The 24,319-nt window shown below is 40.2% G+C and overlaps 2 protein-coding genes across 2 annotated transcripts in view; one reads left to right on the forward strand and one right to left on the reverse strand.

Annotated features, from left to right (window-relative positions):
- ctnna2 (catenin (cadherin-associated protein), alpha 2) overlaps nucleotides 1-24,319 on the forward strand; it is a 283,094-nt gene that overhangs the window by 161,512 nt on the left and 97,263 nt on the right. The gene's annotated exons all lie outside the window — the stretch shown is intronic.
- Nucleotides 8,943-13,514, reverse strand: lrrtm1 (leucine rich repeat transmembrane neuronal 1). The gene is given in 2 exon segments (XM_034582996.1): nucleotides 8,943-11,086; nucleotides 11,088-13,514. Coding segments are annotated over 2 exon segments (1,578 nt in total). The 5' UTR covers nucleotides 12,225-13,514; the 3' UTR covers nucleotides 8,943-10,645.

The following is a 24,319-nucleotide window of genomic DNA, read 5'->3' on the forward strand; positions in this document are numbered from 1 at the left end:
AGTGAATGGAAGATGGAGTGTCGGTGTGAATATTGACTGTCTACACCGAAAGCCCCAAAATAATGGCTGTTGCCCTCAGAGGCTAATTCGTGGTCAGATGATCACTGATGGGCTCGGAGATTTGGAGCTGGGGTGAAGGGGTTAGCTCTCATTGATCAAAGAGGACTTTTAAAAAAGCAGATTAGAAGTATGTAGACTGGGTAGCACATTTAAATGTTTTCTTAATTGTTGTATCCTGTGGGCACATACTTTTTACATTCCTTATTCCTCAGACTTTGTGCTGGGGGTTTGTTCAACAAGCTTTCAGGGAATCTAGAGCAATCAGATATTTTACCGTTGGACAGGAGAGGATGAGCTGGATCCAGAAACCCTGCCCACGAGGCTGACTTATTCAGTATTCTGGGGACGTGTGATCCTGACCTTACTGTTGCATGTCCTTGGTGCATGCAGAGCGCAGCAAATGCCTTTTTGGAGGATTGCATGCTCCAACCCATTTTAATGTGCCTTTTCATCCACGGCACACTCTTGCTAAGCCCCGCAGCAGGGGGCTCAGAGCTAGCATTTTGATTATAAGAATGATTGAATTAATGCTGCTGAAGTTGACACTTAATGGATTAAGGTGGTCAGAATTGTTGAAACACATAAGGCAGATCTGTGTAAAGACATCCTAAACCTCTTTATTTGTCACACTCCCAGGGAAAGGCTTTTAAAGTCTAACCTTGCTAATCCAGTGCAAAGTCTAATCTATTGAAAATAGGGTCAAAAACAAGCAAACAACAAACACCACTGCGATCAGACAGTATTGAATGTAATACATCAAGATTACCTTCCTCTGGATTGATTCCAAATAGTCACTGGCACGACACTGTAGGGATCCTGGGTTGTCAATGTCAAATCAACATTCTTGTTGAGTTGGGAGCTAATACAAGAGGTTCACTCTGCAAAATATCTGCAAATAATACATGTTTCTACTGTCAGATTTTGATTTTACAGCAGGCGTTTAATTTCCTTTGGCATATTAGCAGAGCTCACCTCAGCTTGTCTATTGTACTTTAGTCTCTTTCCTCTAAACACAAAAACATGTCTATTTCTATTTCTATTTCACTGAGCACTCAACACTTGTAGCACTCTCTTTCTTGCCATAACAATTTGCCAAGTTCCATAACCTCCTCTGCCACTGTTATGGGTCGAATAAGCACGGACCACAATCTTTTCATTTCCCTGAATTTAGTTTTACTTTTCGCCGGTTGTTCTTTTCTCCTCTTCATGCCACTGAATCCAACACTCCCACTAGAGCTTTCTCCGGTTGGTGTACTCCACATGCACTGTGTACATTTATATGCATTTTTCAGCACTTCCCTCCTTCTCACCGCACTCCCACAGTTCAGCTGGTCATTTGGGCTCCAGGCCACGTTTAAGTTTTCACAATAAAAGAACAACAGTGAAGTCCAATGAGGAATGCACATGTTCTGTTTGAATCACACCTAATTTCTTCTTTGATGATGCAATGTGAATTATTCCCATTTGTCATTACCGCACTCGCCTCGAAACTGGAGCCAATTGGAATTTGTAATGCATTAACTAAAAGCAATATCGCTGTCACAAAACATTAGCTTCAATGATGGTAAATGTATTTTGTTCAAAACGTTATTAGGTTCATTTTCAAAAGTTATTGGATTCATTTTCCAACCTAATAGGAGAACCCTGCTCGTCCATTGACATTATCCAAAGCAGCCAAGAAGGACATTTGACAGTTAACATTCGTCATTTGCTCTATATTATATATATAGATATAATATAGATGCTATGAACTGAGCGGCAACAATACTTAAACAAATGCAAATTAATCTAAATGTGTAAATGTTACTTTGGTTGATCCGGTTGACAGCTTCAGAAAATCTAAATGACAAAAGATCAGTTCATCAGCACTTTTTAAATGTCAGTTAAACAAGAGTTAAACAAATAGTAAATGATGATCACATATCCAACCATCATCTCCATCATTTAAACAGTGTGTGAATTTAAGCAGAGCACTGATCACTTCAGATTTATAGTGTGTAACAGAGTTCATCTGTTAAACCAGTCAATGGTTTATCAAATGTTTATGAAACCCTGTTAAACTCTGGAGGGGATAGTTTGTTGTCATACGCCTGGGTTTAGAATTGCCCGGGTGCTGAATACTCCTCATGTTATCACATAATATATCACAGTACACTTTTACAATCACAGATGATTGATGTGGGCGGATTCCTCAAGTATGTCTCGTCTAGTGATTGAGGAGTTGTTTTTAATGCCCTGCGTTATTGAAAGCCTTTGTGATGGAATTACTGATATGTGCTGACAGCGTTATGCATCCTTGAAGTGACTGCTCACTCCCCTGCCTCTGAGAATATGTAGAAAAAGGAAAATAAATAGTCAAGTTTCTTTCACCTCCCATATATGTGTTATTCACCTCCAGTAAATATAGATACTATATTACAAATAAGTCACCAGTTTATTGATATAATATTTGAGGTTGTTACTATCATGTCATTATATTTATTCTTTAGCACTTGAATCTCTGATGTTATTCATTATCTATCCATCTATCTATCTATGTATCTGTCTTTCTATTTATCTATCTATCTATCTATCTATCTATCTATCTATCTATCTATCTATCTATAATTTAATATTGTTTTTTTATGTTAATTATCAGATACTCTTACCCCCAGTTATTGAATGTAATTATTTTACTGCAGAAAAAGAAAATGCTGTTATGATTTAAGTATTTTTGAGTTGATCTTTTTGTACCCATGCATTTTCCTGGTGGGCTGAAGCAATGTGCCTTGTGAGAAATCAGCCGACCTGTGTCACGTTTCCTCTACCGTTTGTGTGAAGTGGTAGAAATGATGATCAAGAACATTCATATATTTATACAACACTGTTGCTCAGTAGCAAAGGAGGTGTTATAAAATGATAGTAAACGTATTGTGCTGCAGACTGTCATTGCCCTTCGTAAGCAGTCTAGCTATTAAATGCAACATCAGTTTAACTGTGGTGCTGCCAGCTCTGCGGTCCACACAGTACCCTCCGCCATAGGCCTTCTAATCGCACTGCAATCTGTTGCACTCTCAAAGTGTTGAACTTCTTGTCTCTGAAACATATCTCTGATCGTAGAATGAGTTAATGCTTGTTTATGGATATTTTAACAAACCTCCTTCAATGTCGGGAATTTAAATGCAAAAAAAAGAACAGTATTTTAACAGGCCTTTCCTTTTCTCTCTCTCTCTTTTTTCCCGGTGCATCCCTCGGTCTCCCTTCTTGTGTTGGATATGACAGGTAAGTGCATCTGTTCGTATTTACTTGAATCCTCTGGGCAGGATTAGCTTGTACACATTGACTGTCAACGTACGAATATTTACCAAAATTGCATATTAAGTATTCATTGCATCGGCATGCATTTAGCACGACTGTTTTGTAAACAGTGAACGCATTTCCCTTTTGCTCAGCTGACACTTGGAGAATGGGGCAATTCCATTTTATAGAGCCAATCTCATTGGCTACTGGAAAGATGCCAATCTGCCCTCAAAGATAGGGAGAAGAGAGGGAGCACGGAGAGCAGGTAGAATAGCATTTATTCATCCTGACACTGATCAGATAAATGGGAAATGATAAATGCCGTCTATTTTTACTTCCCTTAACCTGCGTTAACTTTTTATTCAAGAAGAAGCCCAGACAGCATCGCTGCACCTGTTAACCTATGAAAAGCTCAAAGTGAATGGGTAATGTGTTTGGGTTGGAGTTTTATTTGAAATGGTCTGACTTTGAAAAAAATAATCACAATGCAGGTATACCGATGACTCATTTAGCATGCATGGTAGACAGGTTGAACTGATGCCTGTCTGCTGGGCAAACAAGTACACACTCATCAGCTAAGACGACAAAAAAAACAGGCTTTGTTTTTTAAACCAGTTCCCATTATGCACGTTTTATTCATTTTCTTTGTGTTTGTTTGTTTAAGTTCTTTCAAAAGCTGCCTGTGCCCACATCTAACACTGTGAATCTAAATGTTCATCTGGGAAAGCTTAATTTATAGTTGTTGAAAAGGCCACGGTGTCCTCTGAGTAGCAATTTGGCTGATGTTTAGGTTTAAAAAGCAGCCTGTGAGGCTCCATAATGATATTCATAAAAATCTAATTTGTTGTATTTGTTTGTGTTAGTTTCAGTCTTCATGAGCTTACTTTTTCTTACAGCCACCTAGGGAAGAAGTAGATTAATAGATGTATTCTTTGTATTGATATTTATCAGCAGGACATACGGATACACACAACGTACACAAAACATTGTTCTCTATTTGAACGACGATATATTTAATATATTGCTATTCCAACGCTACTTTAATAGCATCTTCAATTTACACAATTTGCTTCAGATCCTTTCACTGTTATCTTCCATTCCCATTGTCATATCCAGTATTTCACCCTCATGCTGGTCACTGCTGCGACTGCATAGGGTGTATTATTTTGTGTTTGTTCCAATAAGATGAGGTTAATGTGAAATTATTCACCGTATTGTACCTACACACAATAATCTCATATGCTGTTAGACTACACATTCAGAAAGCTCCATCATATATTTTTTTTGGATTGCTATCTCTTTGTGTGGGAGTTTGTGTTTGACACATGTCTCCAGGCGTTTTAATAATATGACTGTAAAAAACATACATGATTCCCACACATATTATTGCTATGTATTTCAACAGGGTCTATCCGTAGAGGTATGAATAGCATTAACGGATGAATAGAAAATCCTGCTTCCAGTCCTGAACAAAGCTTTGCACATCAACCACCATTAATACTCTTAATATTAGGCGCTGACCCACATCTGCTCCTGTACAGATTTACATGGAGCCCCAGATGCAGGCTCAGCTGTTGCCATGTATTGTCTCACAGACCGACCCTGAGGTTTTGTGTATTAAAATGCCAGATATAACATCAGGAATCCAACATAGCCCTGGCAATTTAACAAAAAATAAACATACACTCTAATGGTTATAATAACAATAGTAATAATCGTTAAATAGAAATAGTAATGGCCACCAGTTCCCTGTTCCTCTTCCACCCTCTGACTCAGGGTAATGAATATTCAGCTGCCAACCTTGCCCCGTTCTCGAGCCAGTTTCACCTTCCACAGCAGCCTCCACTATGCAAGTAAGAATAATGACTCCTCAGTCATTATTATTAATTCAGTGTTGCTTGAGGATAATGTAAATGAAGCCGTGGGCGTAGAGAGGTGAAGTCTACCTGGAGAGGTGGCCTCAATAGTGAATATAGTTGTGTCCTATTGGTCTTGTGTCTATTTTAGTTAAGTTATTATTTTGACAATTTGTCCCAGCCCCCCACAGGTAAGCAACTATAAGCTTTCATTTATTTTCTCCACAGTAAAATCTCTTATTTGAATAGGAGAGACATCTCTTTGATATAATGTGTAATTTCCATTCACTGTCCTCTTTTAATTAATTATGAGCTTGTATGTTAACAGCAGCGTTTTGTCAGCAGCTCTCACTGAATGCAGTGCAGCAACATCCCACTTACAGCAGGGACAGAAAGCAGCGTTCGGAAAGGAGGAAGAGAAAAGGGAGGGAACAATAAAAGAGAAAATAGTGTGTCAGAGCTTTTGGATTCACAGATGATGTTGATGATGATTAGAATATTGATCCCAATAACCCACCTGTTATAAAAGAAGCAGTGGAAAGCCACCCACACACTGTCATTAGTCATCACCGGCTCCTTACTGCCTACTGCAGTACATGCTGCCACCCATGATTTAGCTCTCCATCCAGTTATGAGGGGGTGTTAAGCGTGAATTATGCAGCACAGTCCCAGTCCCAATGAGAAGGCAGAATGCTGGCCGATCGATACCCCTCACAGGAAGCCAGGTTAATTTATTTTTTAAGGATCTCTTTGCGTCTCTAAGGCCGGCCACCCCCCCGCCCCCCCAGTCCCCGTCTTTTTGCTGCAGGTTGTGATGCAAGTTATTTCCCAAAGATCTGCAGAGTGATGCTTTGTCACTGACAGACACACCACTGCACCGGTGAAAGGATCCGTGCAGAACATTCAGGGACACTTGCATTAACACACCATTTCTGTATGCTGCATCGCACTGTTATGATATTCTGAATTTCTATTTGCTGTGTTCCTGATAATTTTCGAGGTTTGAACCAGGGGCACGTCTCTGACGAGTCTAGACGAGGTGCTTGCTGATTGATAGTGAAGATAGATTGTGTTTGCAGGGATCTGGGCTTTGCAACAACCTGTACAGTTTCAGTCTATATGGTCTTTCTGTGGTTTGTGTTTGACCTTTAGCTCTGACCCACGCCTCGTGTTCTGCACATACAGAATGCTCCACTTTTTGTGCCTCACACCCCCCTCCTGCATTTTCTCATTTTATTGCCGTCACCTTTTACTCTGTGGGTCAGTGACTCCACACCTACTCCACTCCTCCTCTCTATTGCACATATATAATCCTAGACGTCACACGTTCCCTTGGTCTGTTGTGCGTATGTGCATCCTGAAATTAGCACACATGTCACTGCAGGAGTACAAATCCACCACATCCTCAGATTTTTACACATATTCTACAAGACAGTAGCTGCAGATCTATTAGTATGTGCACTATATACATACAATCCCTGTGCTGCATATCCTCTCACTGACTAACAGCTGCAGCTCTGCAAAGTACAGAACAAATGTCACACTTTCTTGCCCAAATACTGCTACAGGATGCAGAATCTCACACTTTTCTTCGGAGTGGACAGTGATCTGATTCATTAAAGACAGTCACCAAAGCCCCATGTCAACCACTCATAGTTTAGTTTTTTTCTTTCCTTTAGAAACATATCCCCTTCAACCACGAGTGTACAAGTGAAAATCCGAGGAAGGGATAAATACATTTGTTATTGCTGTGATCATTTTGGTTACCACTCATCGGTATTGATTTTTACTGAGCATCATCAATCAAGGCATTTATAATGGATGCTGTCTGAGAGCACATATCTCCCCTCAGGGAATCATCACCCTGGGATTAGGTCAAGCAGAGATTTGATCTATTGTCAGTTAGATGAATTGATGTTTTTCTCCCCGTTTGCTGTGTCTCACGGACGCAGGGAGAGGAGAGGGGCGCGAGAAAGATAGAAAGAGAGAGGAAGGTGAGGAGGGATAGAGATAAGTCTAAAGTAGTTTAGCGTCAGCCTGCAGGACTCAAAGCTTTTAAAATATTCAGGGCCATTCTCCATCACCTTTTGCCCTGGTTGCTTGTTTAAGAAAAGAGTGAAATGAAATCAATAGTGCCTGTACTGGCCTCTTTGCCAGGCATCATCCAATATTTATACAAATGAAGCCTCACAACCTCAAATTTACCCTGCAGCCGCGTGTTTATCGGGCCATTGGAAGGGGCTGAGAATTCGAGACAGAATGAGAAGATGAAGAGAGTAAAACAAATCTCTGCTCCCATCACGGTGCCCTGCCATGCGTAGTGCACTCGTTTGCATTCACATGATTCTCTAGATTATGATGAACAGCTATGTTGGGGCTTGAAGTGGGACGTCCTTGGTGCCATAAATGAGAAATGGATCGTAAATCCCACAAGGCAACGTTTAGCTATTACCACTCCCTAAAACATGTATCCTACGAAATACCCACAACGTTAAGTGACTTCAGCGCTACATGCTGTGAATGCAGACTCCTAATTCAGTCAAGCTACGTGCTAATAGCCAAATATAATGAATGCATTGTAGGTATTATATTTCACTTTGACAGCAAAACTTGTCTTCAGACATTGCTCACATTACGCCTTTCATCTTTTATCTTGCATAGGGTCCTTCCTCAGACACTGGTTTGATGTTAATGATTGCTACAGGGTCCAGATGGCTGAAGCTAGTTTCACATGAAACACTATAAATAAGCATTTGGAAGGAATATGTGTGAAGACAACCAACCAACACAGTTGTGGGCAGAGACTCGCACGCACGCATACAGAAACATGTCTGTGACGATTCTCAGTCGTCCGGGTCATGATATTACTAAGTGCTATATGGAGGCAACTGGACTTCCTTGTGGTTTGTCACCAAAGGAACTCACACATTATAGCATTTAGAATGTGCAGCCTTTTTATAATACTTAGAAATACAGCCACATGTCATAGTTTTGGAAAGTGTGTGATATATTACATGTTGATGGCATTTAGAAGGAAGTATTTTAAATAATATATACTTTAACATTATAATTATCCTTTGTATTAATACTGTCGCCTGACACACATGTAATACATGAAAACTACCTCTTGCAGTTATCCAAAAATAGTAAGAAAATGGCTTCAATTTAGTGCACTCAAGTGCAAACGCTGAATTCCCAGCAGACCCCTCATATTAATATGGACAATTAGTACGTGGCAGGATTCTACCTGGGAGAAATCCTACAAGCTGTCTGAGGAAAAGATTAATATGTAAATCCTGCGGCTCACTTTGTCCGTCCCTCCAGGATTTGTAGATCTTGTGATTTCAAGAATTAACTCAAATTTAATCAGTAATTTTTAAGAGCTTGCAACTGTTTTGTCCGATCGCTGCAATGCCTCAACAAAAGACATTGCCTGTTTTTCTAATCACTGCGACTTTTTGTCAATCATTTTTAGATGTGAAAACCACTGATAATTAGCCCAGTTCAAATAGTATTAATCCTTGACATCAGCAAAACAATTTTTGTCAGATAAATTATTTCCTGAAGGACTGTAGAGCCTTGGCACTTATTCAGAGGCATATCTGCCTCGCAGGTTCTCTTTCATTCCCAATTCAAACGCACCAAGTCAACTCTCACCTTGTAAAAAGAACCAACCAAGTCTTACCTGTTGTTCTGACCCTTCATCCCATTCTGTTCAAAGAACACCAGCTGCACTTGCAAGGTTCCTGATAAGTACCGTATCTTATTGGAACTATTTAATGATTGTCAATGAGTTCTTGAAACATTTTTATTCCTGCTGACTTACAAGTTGTAAACATTATCTTAATTTATGGCAAAATAACACAAAAAACGCTGCAAATTGATGCACTGAGTTGTTTTCAGGAAAGCTGCTGCAATTTCATCATATTGATGTCACCCCTGCTGTGGAAGTTGCTAGAATATGGTGCAGAACAGGAAGAATGCAGCCACAGTATAAGAATATGCACACTAGAGAGCAGTCTGTTCCCTCTTTCTGCAGCTGTGGAGATTCTCCATCTTCCTCACACACGACACCCTCCTCCTACTCCTCACACACACTGCTCATGTTAGAGGAAACACAGCATCTGTCAGTGCACTAATTTACAAAATTAACACCAGAGGAAGGATATATATAAATATATATATATATCGAGAGAGAGAGAGAGAGAGAGAGAGAGAGCTCAAAATAGACAAACATTGTAGATCACATGAAAACACAGTGAATAGTATTGTAAGTGCATAACCTCATTGAAGCTGGCTTGAAGCTGTTTTGTTTTCAATAAGCATGATTTCAAATGACCGTTCAGTTTAGTGTGCTTGAATCAGTAAAAGGAGGCGTCACTCCTCTGTGAAAGCCAAAGGGGGGAGACACAATGAGAGACATAGCTTTAGATCTTTGACACTCTGCTTTCTTTACTTGGATGGTACACAAATAGTGATATAATAATATGAAAATATGCTTAGTGATTAAGATGAAATAGATCATTTGAATCTATTCACACACAGGCAATGGGAAGGGGGGGAAAGAAACTACACTGATAGCGAGCCAACACAGTGAATGTTAAAACAACAAATATGAGAGTTAAAACAGAGAGGAGATCTAAAATTCGGACCATGGATTTTACATTGGAGATGAGATGCAGATATCCCTCTGGCCCTCGTTTTTTTCTGTATTTCATTTTTATTTTTTTGGTTCGATACACTGCAGAGACATGGATTTTCAGTCCATGAGGGCGAATACTGCGTCTGTTGTCATTCATCCTCTCTGACAGGCTTCTCACATACAAATGAGTTTACTGTGAATAGCAATTCATTTATTTAAACATTTTTTGTAGTTTACAAAAGAAATAGATTATCTTGTATCATTTTTTGTCCACACTTGCACTTCTTCTTTAAACATATTTTACATAGACATATTTTTACATTTTAATCCAACTTAAACATTTTTTTTGTATATTTTAGATGCTTGTCAAATATTACCATAATACAAATGGTTGTTTTCTCTTTTTTCTTCTTTTATGTGTTCCCAGTTTATTTTTAAACAATAATTATATGTCCTGAAGTAGAAAGACACATTAAAGCTCAATTATCCATCCATGAGAAAAAAGCCTCATTTCCCACAATGTATTCCTCTCTTTTCTGTAGAGCATCAACAGGTCCAAGAGTTATGTGCCCGTTATGCCCTGTGGCCTCAAATCAGGAGAGGATAGCAGTAACAGTAAATCCACCTTGAAATAGTCAGCTGCATAAAGCACGCTCCTTCCACATCACAGTGAGATGCTGTGTAAAAAGTGTCCAAAAGATCAGTTTAATCCTTCAGTCCTGCAGTATTCCTCTCCCCAGTGTATCCAAAAAAGGGATTTACTGTATATCCAGAAAATCACAGTTAACGACGCACTCACAAAGCAGGATCACACCTCACATTCCCGAGAAGGTTGCTGTTGGCAAGTGCAAGAGCCATATTCATTGATGATCACCAGAGCTCCCTCAATGTGGTTGGGTTTATAGTCAACATAATACTCCGGAGTGGAAATTGCAGCCATCTGCTGCATGCTCTGCTTTTGCTTCTGCTTGCGACGCTGACTGCTGAAGCACTGCCTCAGTTGTCTTATTCCGGCAGGAAAGCATTTCCATGCTACATACAGCATGAGCACTATGATGAGAAAGGAAAAGATGAGTGCCATGGTGCCAGTCACCACCTTATGAATCTGCATGGTGCTCTCCAGGTCATCATGGCCCACTGTGACAGTGAAAGAACTGGTGACCACTTCACTGCCCTCACCCTCATATGGGTTTTGAGTAAATGGGCCCAGGAACACAGAGCCACCCTGGGCCAGATCCCTTGTAGAGGTTGTACAGGCCTGCTGTAGTTACTTCCATTGGGGGAACTTCACATAGCTGAAAAGCATAGACAGCATCCAACACATCCTCGCCCTGTGCAGTGTCGGGGCTTGAACACAGCAGGGAATTGTCACGCTGGCCTCGGAAGGCACTCAGCCAGGAGGCCAAGGCACACATGTTGCGACTGCACTCCCAGTCATTCCCTGCCAGGGTAATGCTGTCCAGAGATGACCATGAATCCAGGATACGCTGGTCCACAGAGGTCAAACGATTGGAGTCCAGCATTAGAACCTTGAGGTTGGGTGCACTCTCAAAAACATGTGGCTCAATGTACTCGATTTCATTAGCAGACAGGTCAATCTTCTCTAAAAAAGGCCATGTCCAGTCCAGGGTATTGACAACAATTGTAGCATGATTGTTGTGCATGTATAGAGTACGTAAAGAGATGAGGCGAGGGAAGTGGGCTAGGTTGACTTTAACCAGCTCATTGTGCTCAAGATGCAACTCTGTTAACTTGAAGAGGCCAGCAAAGGAGTTTCGAGCCAGACTCTGTAGTTGGTTGTATCCCAAGTCCAGAAACTGCATGCTCCGGCAGTCTTGAAAAATCCGCACTGGCACAAATTTTAGAGCATTGTAGCGTAAATGCAAATTGCTGAGCTTTCTAAGGCCGTGGAACAGGTCGGGCTCTAGCGCCTGCAGCCTGTTGTATGAGAGGTCCAGAATACGTAGGTTTGGGAGGGGCCTAAAGGTGCCATTTGGCAGACTCTCAATCCGGTTGCTGCTCAGGTCTAACTCCTTCACACGTCTTAGCCTGTCGAATGCAGCCTCCTCCACAATGTCAATGTTGTTGTGATCTAAGTAGAGCCAGGTGAGCTGTGACAAACCGTTCAGTTGGCCTTCACGCAGCTCGGTCAAGTTGTTCTCTCTCATGGACAGGCCCATGGCACTGCTCAGATTGCGGGGAATGTCTGTGAGGTTGAGCCCCTCGCAGTACAGCAGCTTGCTGTCGCAGCGGCACAGCCTTGGACAGACCCCCTCCACCAAGGGAACCATTCTCAGAAAAATGCCCAGTGAACACAGTATCAACCCAGGGGGCTTCTTCAGCGGCCACTTTAGGTACAGTCCAATTAGAAGGAAATCCATTAGCATAAATATCCAGGGATGTCACTGAGAAAATGTCCATTGAACCACTCTGGATATTGTTTTTTTTTGCACCTTCACATCATATTTATCTTAATAAATTGATTAATTAATCCAGTTTTTATATTTTAGTTATAGGCAGTGATTTGATATTTTTTAATTAGGCAAACAAGGGAATCCTTGTCAAAAATCCAAAGGATCGAGGGCAAGTCCCTGTGCTTATGTCAAAAATCAAGCAGTAGGTTGAGAGGAAAGGGGATCGGAAAAAAAGATGTCCTCACTGACAGATCTTATTTAAAAGATTCCTACTCACCCCTATCCAAAAGCTGACAATCTCCATTCAGCCTCTCGCTTTGTGCCCCGACACTAATTTATGTGCGAATCTAAAAAGACCCCACTGTGGTACAAATTCTCCCCCCCCTCCCTTCTCCCTTTTCAGTGGACACCAGATCCTTGGCAGGCTTACAATGTCTTAGTTCTCCTCAAGTGAAAGAGCCAGAAAGAGAAGGAATTCAAGTAGCTTTCAGCGTGATGGTAGGAAGTGCAAGTTCCCCTGTCTGTATGCATGAGCTCTGTCTCTTTAGCTCCTCTGCAGGTCCTCTGCTGCAATGATCAGAGGGAGAAGAGACAACCAGAGAAAGAAAAAAAAAAAAGAGACCAAGGAAAAATCTTTCTAAATGTCTGTTTTGCTCTGTTCTTCTCCCCCTTTCCTGCTTAAGTTTCAGCAGATCTGTCAGCACGTATTATCGTCCATCTCTGGTAGCATCACTGATTTGTGAGGTTTAAATCCAGTCAAGCGGGTAATCATGCTTTCAGTGACGGATGCAGGGAGAGAGAAAAAAAAAAGAGGATTTAAAGAGGTGAACCCTGTTCACTGTTTTCTTGTGTAACAGTATTCCGTGTCATCTCAGTGGCTCATCTTGGTTAAGAATGCGCTCGTATCCCCTGTAGCTTGCAGGTCTCCTTCCATCCCTCGCTCTCCGGGTGATTTCTCAGCCAGCTGGAAGAGGCTGCTGACGGCTGGTGCTGGTAGGCAGGCAGGGCGGTAAATGTGGGAAGCGAAGGAGCGCGCAATCCCTTGCAGCAGACCAGTACACTGACAGCGCATGCAGAAGCGCCTTCTGTTCACTGAGTGTCGTAAGCCACTCACAATTCAGAGTTCTCGCTCTCTTTCCCTCACTCTCTTGCTCTCTTTCCCTTGATCGCTCACTCACTTGTTCATGCCGCTCCCCTCCTCTTCCTCTGTCCCTCCCCTCTTCCCTCCTCACTTTTCTCTTGCTGTGTTTTTCTCTGTGCCTGAGACATTTACATATTCAGAATGGGCTGGGCTTAAACCAGGAGCTTTAATGAAACACCCCCCACCCACCACCTCCATCTCTCTCTCTCTCTCTCTCTCTTCTCTCTCTCTCTCTCTCTCTCTCTCTCTCTCCCTCCTTCTCTCTCTCCTTCTCTCTCTCTCTATCTCTCTCTCTCTCTCTCTCTCTCTCTCCCCCCCACACCTTCATATCCCTCTCTCTCTCTCTCTCTCTCTCTCTCTCTCTCTCTCTCTCTCTCTCTCCCCCCCCCCCACACCTTCATATCTCTCTCTCGCTCTCTCTCTCTCTCTCTCTCTCTCTCTCTCTCTCTCTCTCTCTCTTTCTCCCTCCCTCCCTCCCTCCCTCCCTCCCTCCCTCCTTCCTTCCTTCTCTGACTGTTATGAATTGGGCCATATTATGTCTGCCTCCTTTTCCTTTGACGTCGCTGTGAGAAAGCAGTTTTCTAATTTCAGAGTTGCAAAATAACATTCATCCATTGAACAAAATGGGCGTCCAATATTAGTTCCACCTGTAAAGCAGAGAAACATTTTTCATGTTAACGATCAAGAGAGGCTACAAGTAGAAGGACTAAAAAGAAATATCGCAACTAAAATTTAACATCTTCTCTCTCAACATCAACACTGTCTATAGTCACATAAAACACGTAAAGTGAAAGTAATCAATTCCAAAAATGATGTCACAATTTATATCTATTCATCACGCATGTTATATGATTGCTATTACAACTTCTATATATCATACTTTATAATGTCTTGTGTAATGACTCAATGAGTCCATTAATATTCATTGTTTAGTCTTCCTAAACATAAAGGCTAGAGTATAATGAGTCAAGACTGGAGTATGACATTCCTCATTTAATCAAACTGTCCTGTGGCCAGCCATTCTGTGCCATTGTCAATTATAGCAAGGCCATCCATTCTGAATACAGATGTGATTGCTTGCCACATAATATCAGCATAGAGCTATGATGCAAATTGTCTTTCTGAAGGTCTGTTCTCGCCTTGTTTTTCACTGGAATTAGTCATAGCCTTGTCAATGCTCTGCCATTGATTTCCAAAGATATTGAGCTGTGACAGTGTCTTCCATTCCTCATACCAGCCAACTTTCTTACCATCTGCAGTTTATTTCTCCCTGAGTTTATTGCATTTTTTGTCAAGCATTCTTGTTTTTCTTAAAAAGGAATTTAGATTAAACAAAAATTTGATCGAAGGAAATTTACAAAAACAGGTTTCAAAGGTCCAGTTTGTAAGATTTAGGTGAAAGGGATCTATTGACAGAAATTGAATATAAAACAATCTTACTAGATGTTTTCACTAGTGTGTTTCATCTAAATTGTACAAATTGTTGTTTTCTTTACCCTAGAATGGGCCAATTATATTTAAATACTTTAAATACTATATTTCCATGGGGAGTGGGTCCACTCTACGGAGGCTGCCATGTTTTTTACAGTAGCCCAGACTGGACAAACTAAACACCGTTTGAGTTTCTATGACAACTGAAGGCTCCGACAGGTTCTCTTCTATGTTTGGAAGGGGAGGGTGAGGTGAGGGGTATTCAGCTGCAACATGCAACTTCACCACTAGATGTCACTACATTCTACACACTGAACCTTTAATGATGCCCCTTTAATAATTCAGGTGCAGTAACTTGTGTATGAATAAATAGTGAAACAAATAATCCTTTGACGGAAAAGAACTAAATTCACAATGAAAATTTACAGCAAGTTGTTATTACAGACAGCAATGCCTATTGCTTCTCCTTGTGTAGTTATATTAAATAGATAATAATAATGATTCATTTTGTTTATAAGTTAAATAAAAGAATGATATGCTGTATAATTTTGATTACTTTGGAACTGGGTCTGTACTGTAAAACTTTACGATATAAAAGCCTGCCTGGTTTGAGTTGTGTTTCCTAATCATATCACTGTGTCTGGTCATATGCTCTGCTTTAGAGTCAATTACTGTAACATGGATTTTAAACTTTATTTAACTCTACTCTACTCTATCCACTGCATTATATCTGATCCTCACTCTTTAGTGACATATGATTTCAAGACTAAACTACAGCTTTGGAAATTATACTATATTAAGTCAGGAGAGTGAGAGTGTAATAGGAAACCAGGTAGTGAATTAGACCGTTTTAATTGCGTCTCATCAAACCAAACGTACCACAACTACCACTGGAGGGTGACTGCACCAACACTAAAGTAGTTTTTTTTTCACCACTAATGTTTTTAAGCCGGCTGTTTATTTAACCAAGTATTTAACAATCAATCACCAGCTTAGATTTGGTTCAAGACATTAGACATTGCAGATGTTTAGAATACTTAAGCAACCCATGCAGAGCATTACATCCATGTTTCAATGATTGGAGACTATATTATACTCCTGATGAGAAAAAAATCATATTTAAGTGAACACTCTAGAGAATAGCATTTCATATAGTTATGCAATAGTTATTGGCTTACCAAGAACCCACAATCGTAACAGCCCTGTATTTCCTCTAACCCTGCAGCATTACCACAAACTTCAGAATAGTATCAGTGTTTCAAATTGTACAATTTGGCTGGTGTTTATTTCCTTTAATCATAACACTGTTGTTTGATATATATATATATATATATTTTTTTTTTATTTCATTAGGAAAAATAATTTGTAGTTAATAGACATCACAGCCATTATGTCATTGTCACATGTATCAATGTAAAGCTGGTGAAGGAAGAATTATGGATCAGAATGCAAATAATTAAAAGAAGTCAAAGCATCCAGTGAACGTACTTCATAAAACCATATTCTCATTTTTTTAAATCTTATTCTGAAGAACTCTGTGAATATTTCACAGGGACAATGATGCATTGAGCAGCAAAGAAGATGGAAGAGAAATTGCCCTTCACATGATCTGGACATTGTGAAGTTGGAATCATCTCTGCTTTGCCTTTGCTATATTCCCTCTTAGCTGTAATGGATGACTACACCATCAGCTAATGACTTGGTGCCCTATAATGACTTGACACAGCGAACAGGAGATGAGAGTATCCAGACCATCAGTTTTAAGACTTTAAGAGCTTTGGCTCCCTGCTTTGGAGCTAAAGTCAGAATGAGGTGAGGTGTATGACCGTGTGTGTGTGAGTTTGAAAAAGATGTGCCTATAGTGGCATTACTCTCATGAACAACAGAACCATTTCTCAATCAATCACCATTTTACAGATATTGATATGATTTTCCTTTTTATAATTACATTTTCCCCCCCGTTTTGGATTAAACCATATGTTTTCAGTTTAGGTTTCATGTATGAATGTGACTCATCCCCTCCCATGTCAAACAATATTTAGAAGTGCGTCATAGATGAGTAAAATCAAGTACTTTGTGTAAAGGGAAATTAAATTACCATTTTTTGTTGGATGCAAAACACCAAGAACATGATCTGTCACTGGCTTGATATTTGACCTCCACTTATCCTTCATCTTACATCTTGTCCCAAACATTACTGACCCATGAGCCGTGACTCCTGGTCAGTCAATTGTTTGAATTTGACACAATGTTGGCCGGGACTAAATTAGCTGAAATACAGCAGTTTGTATCCAAACATTCATGACTTCATTTGGATTTCTGAACTCTTAATGCTTTATTTTATGTCCCAGTAATTGTTCTGATTTTATGTCACATCTTGAATTAGTTAAACAATGGAAAAAGGTGGAGGTTACGGTGTATTGTGAACAGACTGGATTGATTTGAGGGATCAAAAGAGACTCAGAATTATCAGCATCTATGATTACAGGCCCATTATTGAAATAATTTGCTGAACCAGAGCACGTCTGACTGTGCGAGCCCGACAAAACAAGGCAGATGATAACTAATTGGCCCGCTGCAGAGATAATGTTGATGGGCAGCTGGGAAAGGATGGTGGCGGGGGTCAGTCAAGACACTTGCTCCGTAGTGTGGCTGTCAGTGGTGTGGTTAGCAAAAGGCGCAGGATTGAAAACAACCCCCGGTGGACGGAGGTTTCTCTTAGTTTTGAAGGGTCACAAGTGGACAGAGAGTTAACATCAGGCTTATTCATTTCACTTTTGGTCGTTTCGATTACATAATCCCGTTATATAACCCTCAACTGAGGATGAACTGTAAATCTGAAGAAATCTACTCAGAGATAAATTGAGATTGCCGTGGACATCGCAAATTATTACCATCATAGACTTATCTCAGATATACATCTTGAAAATCTTAATTGTGAAGTCAGTAACCCAGTCAAGGTTGGTTTTAGTTTGAGTTTCCTTCAGAATAAACCCAAAAAATCCACATCTATCTCCATCGTCCTTTTGCTCACACTAACTGCTGCTGGGTTAAACAAAACAGGAAAGAAGATACCATCATAATGTTCATTGGAGCATGTGACTGGAGGGACTCAGCTTTCACTATGGGCAACAACTACTTGAAGCATGTTTTTGTGTGATGCAGAGTTTGCTTCAGCAAACAGAAGAAAAAAAACATGTCATTCTAACGATTTTCCCATGTTTGACGCTTTTAAGAATAAATAATTTATAAATATAGATGAGGATCTCAAGAGATTGATTCTCAAGAGATAAAACAATGAATAAAGAAGGAATTACGAATCTGCTTGAAACAGCCAAAAAGGGTCAAAGAGAGTATGTTGCATTGATGGAAAAGGGGAAACAGGTGTGCCAATAAATCTGTGGATGGAAGCACGATCTTAAACCACCTGTAGATTTCACTTTATTCTAATAATAATAATAATAATAAAAAGTGAAGTCGGTGATGCCAGAACCTGATAGAGTGATGGACAGAGAAATATTGTTATTATCAACAAGCATCACACATACAAGATCAGTAAATATTTACTGTACATAGACACATGAGTGAGGCAAGTCAAATACTCCACGGGAGTCAGAATAACAGCCCGAAATGTCAAGGATACAAAAATACAGGCAAAAAGTCCCACTGTGCCACATATTGGAAAATACGATGTAAATCACTTATTTTGACACAATTGCATAGACTGAGTTTTCATCACTGATAATGATATTTAACAGGAGAGAGAATATGGATGGATGGATGGATGGATGGATGGATGGATGGATGGATACAGATGGATAGATAGAAGGTGTGTATTTGTATGTGTGAAAGGAAATGAATATGGGTCTAAATTCCTGGTACTGTATGTCCAATTTGAGGTGTTGGATTTTGAGAGGAGACTAGACAGACAGATTTTTGCAGTGTCACAACATAGAACAGTCACGCTGTCAGTGTTGGACATGCAACAAAATCCGAATTCCTTACCCGGCACCACGGTTGGTAGATATTTACAGCTACCTGCCACATCCAGTTCCTCACCCACGTATTGGCAGGATGTTGTGTGTGGGTTTTTCCATATTCAGTGTTTAATTCAATTGCATGTTTCAAATTTTTTTACTTAGTGTGTTTCTTTATCCAGCTGTGTTCTGGCTCTATAATGTTTCTGGCTTCAGAGACGACATCAAACGGTGCCTGGACCGAGGCTCTGTCTGCCAGAGGAACTTTGTTGTGCTGTCAGATGACACAGAAATCCCACTGAGAGTCACCAAGCCCCCTTTTCAAAACCCAGCTCTCTCTCTCTCGAGCACCATGGCCTCACTTTTGTTAACTCTTACTACTCTTGCCTATTGCCTCATTCAGATCCAAACAAGCCTCCACATCCTTCATGTGTCCACTAACCTCTCTCATGTTGGGATGAAGCAGGCTAGAATGCAGCGGACTGAGGAGTCTCTGATGCAAAAGCCTGAAACACTTGTAAGTGTAGACTGAAAATTACTTGTGCCTTTGTCCGCAGAGTCCCCGCTGCAAGTTAAGTTTAGAATACCTAAAGATCAATGTAAAGTCCCATTAGAGCCTGTAGTGCAAGGGACAGATACACCTTGTAACACAAGAACGATCTTTGTGGTTCACATTTTCACACCTTAATTTGTACATTTTCAACCTTGAATTTGAATCAGTTGAATTCTGTTACTCAAAGGTTGGTTTGTGCTTTTCTTCAAGCAAGTTCAATTTGGGAGCTTGTTTCAGTATTTTGTGCAAAAGTCTTTTACACGTTTGATGTAAGTTATCACTCCTGCTCCAATGGAGTATTAATACTGTTAACACTAACTGTTAACACCCTACCGCTCATTGAGTGTCACAGGTGGTGGTGTTCTCCTTCACGGATGCTTCACCTTGACAGTAATTAGTTGCAAAATGTCCAAAAAACATGACTACACTGAAATTCATTTACACAAACTACTGGGGGTGAACCAAGTCTTTTGAAATTTGGACTTTGGAGTGAATCCAAAGATACAGTATTCTTTTAAACTTCAAATTGACCCTCAAACATGCAAACAAAATCAGTTATTTGTTATAAATTAAAATTAGATCCCAATCAAACATTGAACAATCATATGATACTATTTCCACAATCTAACGTTCATTCGTAGATTATCTGCCTGACTTGAAAATGTTCTGCACGATAAACTGTCAGATCATGTATGTTGCCCCAGTGCACCAGCCATGCATCATGTATGATATCGTCCTGTTCCATCATGGAGGACTTTTTGACGTATGACAGTAGGAAAGACTCAGATGCACATGTTAAAACTCATGTTGTCTAAAATCCATTTCGCTGATTCAGTTGAAGAGTTCTGGTTTTGTACATGACGGTTTGCCGTCACACTGTCATGACCTACTGGGACACTAAACAGAGCCATAGCTAACGCATGGCTACACAAACGCCTGCTCTTCTTACCATGACAAATCAAAATGTCTGTTTAATGCAGATTAAATTGTCTTAAATTGTGTTAAATAGTGAAGTTGTTTGTAAATAGTGAGAGGCGTCTTTGCAAAAGCAACAGATATTTCCAGATTGGGATTTTCTTTGTTTTGATTACCAGGAATCTGCACAAAAAAAAAAGTATGCAAGGGTCACCAGCAAACGTTCTTCTTGCATGGAAAGTGTGCACACAATGTTTATAAATGAGGTCTCTCTATAAATAGTGTGGATAAACTGCAGAATGCCTTCTCTCATTTTCTTGCACACCTTTGATAAACATCCACAGACATACTTCCTCTAAAGCCTGAGGTGGAGGGTGATATTCCTCGCGGCTTATCAAATGAGCAAAGCAGTGTAAACAGAACCGTTTGCCCCAAGCCCAACAAGGAGCTACTCTAAGAAATACAAAATGCTGTCAGAGTTGTTTCAGAATCAACTGTACCTGATGCCAAAGTATGGCTCTTTCATTTGTTTTTAATGTTGTTTAGAGACTGTGGAGTTGTGTTGCACAGAGACGTAAGCGATTAATGGGATGAATGTGTTACTGGTTTAGTCTCCTTAGGGAATTTGTTGATTACAATGAAATATGTATTTAGTGCTTTGCTTCATAAGAGGCAACATTGTAAGCAATGGGATAAGAAAACAGGGGTTAACTCCTTTAGCACTTTAGCACTGTGGAAATTACACTAAGTGGTTAAATACTATATTCTTGGGCTGACGGGTGCAAATGTTTTATTGTGAATATGCCGCCATGCTACAGCGTCAAATTACTTTATATGAATTGTTTTATATATTAACTCCCTGTATTGAATCTGAGGTTAAAGGTCTTAGATCCAAGCACACACTGTATATAAAGATGGATGACATGATGGCTTCCCATGAGGGAAGTGTCTGGATGACTCCCTGCTGGCTGGCTGCAATATAAATCATGATTTCCTCCTCTGTGTCAGTGAATGGGACACGGGCAAAAGCAAAATGTCAAAAATTTGCATTCAATGAATTTTTCTCAAAGATGGTTTCTGTCATTTTAGGTCGTTCTTATCACACTATCAAAGGTTTTATTGTATTATTGTTAACCAGGTTTTATTTTTCTATCTTATGTTGCATTAATTAAGACATGAGATTTCAGATTTCCGGGTCATTCTATCTATTTTCATGTGATGCATTTATCTATATAAGTATTTTTATTGTTTTACAGATACTATCCAGAGCCTTGTTCTGTACTGAATCTCCAGTATAGAGCCTTCATTCATAAGTCTCCAGCTTCAGCTAATTCTGGCCTGTGGGCCGTATTCAGCCCAGGGAGCATCTAACGTAATTGTGTCTCACATGAATGTGTCATACACATGGTAGAAGTAGAGGAATCACACTCTGCAGTAACACAGCAGCTGTTGTCAAGCTTTAGATGATCATTTACTACCAGTGTTATTCTCTATTACAGATGCAGATGGCTTGTGTGTTACTTTTTCATTGTCTTTCTCTTCATGAAAGAGAACAACACGTACTCAGTCATTCACCATTATCTGTCTCACCTGGAAGTCCGTACAGAGGAGGGATGTTGTTAGTTCTCACAGAGGGAATCCCCACAACACCTTTTTATAACTTAAGGCAGTTGTTAAAGTTGCACGTTATTAATTCCCATGGAGTCTCGAGCTCCAGTTCTCAGAGCCGCCCCTAACACCCACCATGGCCGTCTGTTGGTGTGTGAGGAAACAAGGCCACCTGTAGAAAATCTACATGAACAAGAGCAGGACATTTTAATTCCAGCCACTGAGCTGTTGTGGCTCAGTGCAAAAGCAGATGTCTTTTGAGCTTTTCATTTACACATCACAGTATACAATAACAACAAAGATATCCTGGAGTGAAGGTCATGTTGTACCTTTTGGTGTACATACATACATACATACATATATATACATACATATCCGGCAGATTGGTTTGCTGGGAAGTTGGAATCTGTATTTCTCGAGGTGTCTGCGTGATTGTTTTTGTGTAGCAGGTGGTGTTTGTTTGCATATGGAATACATTACACCAGTGGGTTTTTTGGGAACACGTCACTCTAGATTTGTGAATAAAAACGTGCACCTAGTATAAACCAGGGCAAACTGACAGAAAAAATACTGAAAGAAAAATCCTGGAGTTACATTAGCATTAAAATGGAACAAACCGGATGTTAGCAATGTAATTATCATGCAGCAGATGGATGACGACGATGGATATTTTCACAGGAACTCAAAGTAGACACTAACAATTGCATTTACAAGTACGTACAAACACTTTTTCCCACAAAGTATATATTTGTCCTTCACAAGGCTTTATTCAAATGTCACATCTTAAGAGGCTGCATCAGGGCTTTGTCAAATCAAATTCCATCCATCCATCCAATATCTATATCGCTTATGCTTTAAGGGCCGCGGGCGCTGGAGCTAATCCCAGCTGACATTGGGCGAGAGGAGGGGTACATCCTGGACAGTTCGCCAGGGAACCGCAGAGCCGACATACAGAGACAACATATCATTTACACTCACATTCACACCTATTGTCGTCAATTAACCTATCACCAATCTGCATGTGTATGGACTGTGGGAGGAAGCCGGAGTACCCCCTGAAAACCTAGAGAACCTGGCTGTGAGGTGACCACTGCTAACCACCCTCGAATGAGATGGATACATTTAAATCTTTATTACTTTTTCAGGAAAAAATCACGTTGCAGACTTGAGTCATGATGTGTCATTGACTATGATAGTGTAACTGTGCCACAGTTTATGGCACATCTCTTCACTGCAGGTGGTCAGCTTGCTCTGGCTCTGTTGTACTGAGTGCTGTGGTCACTTCATCAACGGGAACAGGAAATACGTTTGCTTTCAGATTGTGTTTGTGTGAGGAGGTAAATTGAAGAGAGCAAACAGAGCAGCATGCAGATTCTACTTCATTACTCTGTCTCCATACTTGCTTGAAAGCTGAAGTGAACTAGTTTGCAGTCGTCAGATATCAGACTGATATTAAAACACACACACAGCAGGAGCAGATGGATTAGAGCAGTGACCTGTCTGCACTATCTGTGCTCAAACCTAGAAATGATGTGGATGACAGTGTTTTAGTAGTTGTATCCTGAATATTCAGTAGACAATCTGACATCAAAGATCACGCAAATGAATTTGGTTTATCCATTGATGTAGTTGTCGGCCCAACAATTTTCTTTTTTCATTGTGGAGGAGGTGCATTTTTCAGTACTCCGGTCAACTGTCTTGCACGTTTATTGGCAAGAATGACATTTCAGTTTTTGAATTTGAAGGAAGAAAATATTGATTCAAGTTGTGAATCTGCCACATGCTTGAAAAAGAGATGTCGCCATGTCTGTTTGATCTGTGAATATCTGTTATGTCGAGAACAAAGTCGTTCGTAACATATCTAGATACATGCATCAGATACATCAAATATATATTCTGTTTTTAGTGATTGAATAATGTATCTGCTTAATCTAATCTTCCAGCTAGATTTGACCATTTCTGTGATTTTGTATTGTGTAATAACAGCTCATCTTTATAAGCTTTAGGATTTATAATATACTTCTCTGTCTTCAATTTCAAACACATAAATAATGATAAAAACCTTGACCTTGCCTGCTCCTTACATTCAGTTAACAATATACATAATACAAAAAAAATACTATGAATGCTTATTAAAATCATCCATCCATCCTTTAGCCGTACCATCTATCCTTCGAGGGTCACGGGGGGGGGGGGGGAGCTGGAGCCAATCTCAGATGACATTGACAGAGGCAAGGCACACCCTGGATAGGTCACCAGTCTGTCACTGGACTGACGTACAAAGACAAACAACCATTCACACCTACGAGTAATTAAGGCCCTGTCCCAACTCCTCTCCCTTGGCCCTACCGACGCAGCCTCAAGGGAGAGGGCGAGAGAATCCTCCCCTAGGAATCGGGACACCACTCGCTACATCATCAACAGTGACAAACAATATCAACAA

The sequence above is a fragment of the Hippoglossus hippoglossus genome, chromosome 1 (assembly GCF_009819705.1).
Source record: "Hippoglossus hippoglossus isolate fHipHip1 chromosome 1, fHipHip1.pri, whole genome shotgun sequence".
NCBI lineage: Eukaryota > Metazoa > Chordata > Actinopteri > Pleuronectiformes > Pleuronectidae > Hippoglossus > Hippoglossus hippoglossus.